Raw genomic sequence first — 7691 nt, 5'->3', positions numbered from 1 at the left:
CATAGTAGCTCCAATCTTTAATTTCAGTTCAATCAGTCGAAAATCTAAGAAGATTTATACAAACTTTCATCCCCTATTTTATCCCCTTAGGGGTGGAATTTATCAAAATCCTTTCTTAGGGGATGCCTACGTCATAGTAGCTTTATGCATGCAAAGTCTCAGCCCGATCGGTTTAAAATTGACAAAATTTCATACAAACTTTCATCCCCTATTTTATCCCCTTGGGGGGTAGAATTGATCAAAATCCTTTCTTAGCGGATGCCTACGTCATAACATCTACCTGCATGCCAAATTTCAGCCCGATCCGTCCAGTGGTTTGGGCTGTGCGTTGATAGATCACTATGTCAGTCACCTTTAAGTTATATATATTTAGATTTTATCTATTTCTATCATAACAATCTCCACCAGTCTTGGTCCTATACAAGTACCCATGTTTTGGCTGTAAAATTTATCCTCGTACTCGAAATAATTATTTTCTATAACTAACGTATAGAGTTTATTAATCCATTCTGGGGCTTTAATTTTCTGCAGAGAAGTTTTATTATTATTTTTGGTTACACTTGGATACATATTTTAAATGTCTAAAGATAATATAACAATTAATAATAAGAAACTTTTATGTAAATTTTTTATCATAATTTTACTTGGGTCTTTTTTGAGTAAATTGTATCCTCCTCCTTGTATTAGATCTTTATTTCTTTTTCTTATTTGCCTTCATAATTATGGTTTTGTTTCGTTTTGTCACTTTCAAGTAATAATAAATTATTTTCTATTAGACAATTAAATAATGCTAAAAAATTATTATTATAATTTTTTTACCATGTTGATAGTAATTGTCCTGTTAATAATTAATGTCCACGTTGACAAACATATAATAAGAAATTAAATAAGGACAGTAAGGCAATAATAATACAAATAGCTGTCTTTATCAAGAAGCATAACTGATTTGGCAATGTGGTAGTTTTATTATTGAATGAAATTATTCTAAAAAAATATGCAATAGCTTTTGACCAATTCACTGACTCAGCTCAAGTGATAAATTTTCTTTGTTACAAGGAATTATTTGCTTTGGATACAGTTATGAATAGGACATTAAATTTTTCATAGATGTTGATGCCTAAAGATAAATTTTGTGAAGCAGGATTGAAACTTGATAAGTGTGTGAGATAATCAAATGACAAGGGTATAAGTATAAAACAAAGAGCTGCTGTTTTACACTCATTAACTGAAGAGTACTTTGAGAAACATGACCTTACCCTGAAATTAGTATTTCAACCTCGTCTTGTTGATTTCTCTAAGGCACCTGACAAACTACAGATGGAATTTAGCTCTCCGAAGACACTATTCTTAAGTCTCTTTTTGATGCCAAGAAAGATGCTCTTGAAACATGGAAAAATATAATTAAATACTCAATTTACATAAACATGCAAAACAGGAAAGCATTCAATGAGCAAATACTTTTTTACGAGTTGCATTTTCTTGTCTTGTACAAATTAAATTTCCTTTCCTTTGAGGGCTCAGATGACAGATATTTACATGGAAGACAAACTATGTACTGTACTGTACTGTACAGCTGTATTTGAACCAAATATACCCTTGTCATGTGGTATGCAGTCATTATTAAAACTTAATAATTACTAGCTGTTACCCGCAACTTCATCCGCGAAGGTTTTGAAAGCAAACCCCATTTACATTCAATATTTCAATAACCATAGTAATTGTTATATAACACCTACCGCTGAAGAGAATTGCCGAGAATCAAACGAACTATCTTCAATTTGATCAATTTTCTGGAACATTTACAATCGTTCTATAATCGAACCAATATGCAAATTCAAATTTAAAACGGTTCGAACATTTTTAAAATCGAAATGGATAAAAATATTTATAACAATGTCTGAAATGTTATCAATTAATACACCTAAGTACTTGATGAAGACTATATCCTCTCCCTCACCACCCGCAAGGGAATTTCTAAAAATCCCTTAGTGTATATTCTCATGGCATACCCTACAACAATGCAGATAAAAACAAAAAATTGCATCTAAAATAGCACAGTAGAAGCCGTTCTTCCGGTTAAGCTTTAATGCTCTCCCTCACCCCCCACTTGGGAATTTCGAAAAATACCTTCTTAGCGTGCGTTTTCATGACGTACCATAACTGTCTACCAAATTTCACCTCTTTAGGTCCAGCAGTTTGCTCTGGGCGATGATGAATCAGCGAGTCAGTCAGGACAAGCAATTTTATATATATAGATAAATTCAAAACACAGTAAAAGAAGTACAGACATGTGCATTAAATGTTAAACTTGACACTTATTTAGTAAACAATGATTCTGTATTCATAAAACATGATACAATGCTGCTGCATAAATGCATGTATTTTGTTTTTTATATAAAAGGCTAGTAATTCCTGTAATAATAATAAAAATTCCACCAGCAATGCATTATATTGGATATTATGAAAGTTGCACTTCTTATACAGTAAGCATCACCGGGTAACTCACAACGTAATAAACTGAATTATCTGGGATTGCGTTAATTCAACTGGGATGCCAAAAATGAACACGGGTATTAAGTTACCACAAATTGATTGACTTCTCTGCTTTGTAGTCTATTGGTCAGGAGGGAGGGCAGGGATGATTTGTGTGTTGTTTGCCTCATGCGTACTTGTTCTGTATACCAGGTGCGAATAATGCTTTCCCTTTCACCGTGAATAACTGAAAGTCTACTATACATTATAAATTGTAGTTCATTTGTAAGACGCACGTTTTGATGGGCTATGAAACTGATTAGTCATGCCACATGCAATTCAAGCAGCGGTCCTACACGAGAATAATTTTAAATCAAAAGCTGTAGTTCCCTGATTTGTGAGCACGTCTGTTAATGCAAGAAAACACAAAACATCCAAAATTGGTGAAAGATATATACTTTACTAACTTTGTATACATACATACCCACCTGCACACATTAAATGTACAAATCTCACACAAACCAGAATGTACAAATTTATGTACAGACATTATTCTGTTCCAAGATGTTTCGTTAATTGAACACATACGATTGGGTTGATGTATAATTATTTTTTTTCTAAATGCAATACATCAGAAATATAAATTACAATGGGAAAAATGAGGTTCCAGTTTAGGACTCTTACAATCTCTAAATAAATTAATTCACACTTAATTCTAAATTTTTAAAGAAATTAAATTTAAAGTACAAAATACAAATGGAATGTCATCAGACAGCAAATTCTGCTTTGGTTTCAGAAAGGAGGTCAGTCTTTCTGCAAGCAAAACGTAATTTGGATCAGGTTTTGTTCGAATGTCTGCCGACAGCTCAAAATAAAACGAAGAACGGGAGATTGAGGTGTGTGCAAAACAAAACTTGAAACCTTGAATATCACATTGTCGACAATGAATACGGTTCATTTAAAAATGTTTAGTGTTAAGCGAATAGTATAAAAAACAGACGAGACGTCATATCACACACGAGCGACAACTTTCTGGGGTCTTTTTTTTATTTTTTTGGTGAATTTTTAACTAGGAACTAACAATATTCTTAACAATTTAATTAAATAGTAATTCATAAATAAGTTTCTACCAAAAAGACGCATTTTTCAAAAACTATGTACACATCTTTGGTTATTTTTGTGTGTGCTATAACAACAGAAAATGTGTTTGCTTACATTATATACATACATTATAATTTCTTAAAACACAGAAGAAAAAGATATTAAAATGCGATGATTACCCTTTGAGTCAGCTTTCCCCCCACATCTTAATATTTTAGATACCTTAGAATGGCATTTGATTTTTCCAGAAAGAATAGAGTTTTAAATTTTGATATGATAAGGTTCTATATATGTATATAAATGCAATGGATGCTTAATATTATTAAAGATAATCAGAAAATTGATATGATTTTAATTAATTTTGAAAGATCTTTCCCAAAAAACAGAATATTTTTTTATTTCACTAAAGCAGCAAACAGAATGATTATGCTAATTAAGTGCTTTAAATTTTTTTGTCGTGGAAGACAATCCATTTTGACACTTACTACTTTGAGAATTACTTAAACAATTAAACTTTTTTCTCATAGAAGAATCTGGAATGTTTTCTAGAAGCAGTGAAGCTTCTATAAATTTATTTTCCCCTTGATAATTTAATCTTGTGACAGTTTAGTACTTAAATTACCATATAAATTCCTTTCATTTGAGAACCAGAGTCATCGAACGCATATTTAAATAACTTATGCAAATCCACAAGACAACTTTTAAGTATGTGAAAGACGAAAGAATTTCTGACAAAGTAATTTGTTGTTATTATTATTTTTTAAGTGTGACACAATATAATATCTAAATGAAATTGCACGTTAGTTCGGTCGTCACAACACAACTTGTTTCTCCTTTTCCTAAATTTTCTGACCTATTTTTCCATTTTTGTTTTTCAAATATCACAACTTTTCTTATTCAAAAAACATATACGTATATACGTATGTTTATTTCTTCTCCCCTCACAAAATATTTAAACTAAGACTCTATACATGGCTTCAATTTCGGATATAAAAAATTTTCGACATTCGGGACGTTTTGTTTTTAGAGTGGGAGTGAGCAAACCGTTTTCTACTGTGAATAATTCTGGGTGTATATAAATATCCTTTGCCTGTAATCACAAGAGATAGAAATTATAACGTTTCTTGCACTATTACATCATTAAAAAACTTATGAGCAAATTCTTTACCTGTTCGAAAGAATTGAGGCCGGCTTCTTTCCCTAATTTGGCAAGATCTTCCAAAATTGTCTTCTTAACAATCTGTAAAATGTAGAAATAAAGCAATAAGATATTGAATTTCTAATTTTTGTATTAACAAATATAGCCAAACTAAATACATTTAGATATATTAAAATGTGTACAACTTTCAAGACTTGTAATAAAGGACATAAAGTGTTGTAGAAAAACATTTACAAGCATCTTACTTTAGTTAAGGACTCGTTATATCAAGGAGAAGAGTGCACAAAAATTAGAGTACGACAATCACTTTCCATATATTTATTGTAACACAAAGTCTGTGTTACAATAAATTTCTTTAAGAACTGATTGTACAATTTTTCTTCTTCCTTGTTCTGGCTTCCTATTATAGCTTTTCTATAAACCAGATGCCCCTGTCATTGGTGATAGTGCTCTAAATAAACCTGAAAGAAGGTCACTGTGTTTCATTTTTATAGATTAAAATTTTCAGTTGCTTGCTTTTGTCTAAGAGATCCTCATGAAAAAATTAGAGAAAAATCAAGATGTTGCTGACACGTCAGATTAAGGTCAACAGGAAAGCTCAGATGATAATATTTTGCCAGAGAGAAAATGTTTTTGTTTAATAATTTTTTTCTTCATTGCTAAACACTAATATTTACATGCAATACGTTTGATTGCTTTAATAAAAAAATATATTTCTTAAGATTATACATACAGAATGAGTCAGTTTCATTTGGTCCCTTCACATGTTGTTGAGTTAGTAACAATTTCTTGGCGCAGTCAACCATCTATTGTAGGCTACTCGTCAGCCATCCAATGCAAAAAAGTTAAAATAGTCCTCATTGTTATTACTTCAATAGCATGTGAAGGGACCAAATGAAATTGAATCATCATGTATGTAGTCTCAAGAAATATATTTTTTTTGTAAAAGTAAATTCGTCCCGTCAATTTTTAAAAATGGTTTAATAAACTTATTTCTCTTAATTATGAAAAAGAATACTATACTTTTGTTAACTTTTGGAACCTAAACCTATGTTTTGTACTCATTCTTTGTTTTATATAGCACGGATTTACATAACATAGAAATTTTTTGTAACCTAACTAATGTGTTGTACAGGGGATATCTGTACTTATTTAGAAATAAGTATAGATATATATGTATATTAGAAGAATGACTAAATTTGTGTGTGTTAACTTAATTGTCATATTTTATATTATTCACCTCGTTAAATAATAATCTCAAATGCATTTTTTGGTATTTCTAGAAATTGAGAGAGTAATAAATAATAATGCTGTTATTGTACAAACTGGATCATTTTTATTATTTAAGTCTATTTCTGAATAAATGTCACAAGGTAGATCAAGGTAACGTAGATACAAATAGATTGCAGGGCAGTTATAATTGGATGAAAGTTTTCTATACATATAATACAAAAATAAAAAAAACTGTTTCACATTACATATTGCAAAATTAATTAATTAAATGATGAACATATTTTGAAAGAGGAAAAGGATTAATTACAGAAAAATTTGGTGTGTGATGTAATACACTTAAATAGATCAAATCTAAATGATTATTTAATTAATTTACAATGTTAATGTAATTAATGCTAGAACTTTCATAATTTTTTTATGAAATTTGAAAACATGGGTGGTCTTTGGTTAGTGCAATGAAAACAGCATGTTAAAAAATTCACAAAGTGCTTATTGATGACTGTTATACTAAAAGAATGTCACATTACTGTATATAGTTTCACTAGAGTCACATTAAGGATTCTAATTATAAATGTACAATAATCCTTTCTTATAATCAAATATACATATTAGTGAGATTTATTCAGTTTATTTTTTTAACAAACAACCCTATAAATATTGAATTCTTAGTATGATATCATTAACATTTATTCATGAATATAAAAGCCCAACAAAGATGAGATGAGGCCCATATTGGTCACATTTGCAAGGCACCAATAGTAAAATAGCCTTTAGATAAATATTCAATATTTTGATTTTACATAACTTTACAAATGTTTGGTTGCAAAAGTACATAGAAAGTATGCATGGGAAATACTTTCCACTTTGGCTTTTAAGACTTTTATAATTCTCTTCTGGAAGAGAAATGTGAAAATTTAGAACTCCCTTCTTCATATACATTTTTATAAAATCATTTAGATCAAGGTTATTAATTCTAGCTGACTTTTCCAAAGTTTATAGGATCTCAAATTATTTTGACCATTTCATCTCCAAGTACATAGAAAGAACAAATTTTCAGAACTTACACTGGGGAGTATGAACACTTTATTTTGCTATTATACCAAATGCAATTTACTATACCTAGTTTTTGTTTTATAGATTTCACTGGTCTATACAACACACACTTTACAATATGGATTTGAGACAAAAAATATTAGCTCAACATTAAATTCTAATAATTATTTTTTGTTGTTAAGTAAATTTGATGAAAATGTAAAACTTTCTTGTTATTAATTTCTTTGCCTATCTCTACAACTTTTTATAAACAAATCATGAGTCTTTAATGCTATTAAGCTTACTAAACTAAAGTTTGTACTGAATAGTTGCACTGTGACAATGACTAAATATTGAATCTTGAATAGTAAACAACTAAAATAGAAAGATAACAGTTAGTGTGATTGATTTACAAAGACAAATGTTAAACAAAAAAACACATTTTTGTAGTTGTTGTTGGCACTGTATATTGTTATATGAACTAAAACAGCATTGGATACCATCTTAGTTCATATAACAATAGTGATTAATTTCTGACAGTTTTAAATTTTATATAAATATAAATCATAAAGCAATTAATCACTTCACCTTCCAAATTTATTTTATGTTTGAAACTAAGTTGAAATTTTGAAACTAAGTTGAAATTTTGAAACTATGCATCCAAAGTTTGAAGACTAATTTAATTTGTATTTAT

General features: G+C 29.6%; 1 protein-coding gene across 4 annotated transcripts in view; it reads right to left on the bottom strand.

Moving 5' to 3' along the window:
• Positions 1-2911: 2911 nt before the first annotated feature.
• LOC111629429 (long-chain-fatty-acid--CoA ligase 5-like) overlaps positions 2912-7691 on the bottom strand; it is a 58690-nt gene continuing 53910 nt past the window's right edge. For all 4 annotated transcript variants that reach the window (XM_023373329.1, XM_023373326.1, XM_023373327.1 and 1 more), the window contains exons 19-20: positions 4742-4813; positions 2912-4663 (exon numbers count right to left, since the gene is read on the bottom strand). In XM_023373329.1, the coding sequence (XP_023229097.1) occupies positions 4526-4663; positions 4742-4813 (210 nt within the window). In that variant the 3' untranslated portion in view covers positions 2912-4525. The remainder of the gene's footprint in view (positions 4664-4741; positions 4814-7691) is intronic.

The sequence above is a fragment of the Centruroides sculpturatus genome, unplaced genomic scaffold (assembly GCF_000671375.1).
Source record: "Centruroides sculpturatus isolate CEXI.00-Female unplaced genomic scaffold, Cexi_2.0 scaffold581, whole genome shotgun sequence".
NCBI lineage: Eukaryota > Metazoa > Arthropoda > Arachnida > Scorpiones > Buthidae > Centruroides > Centruroides sculpturatus.
The sequence above is the reverse complement of the archived record's forward strand: the minus strand, read 5'-3'. Positions and strand labels throughout refer to the sequence as shown.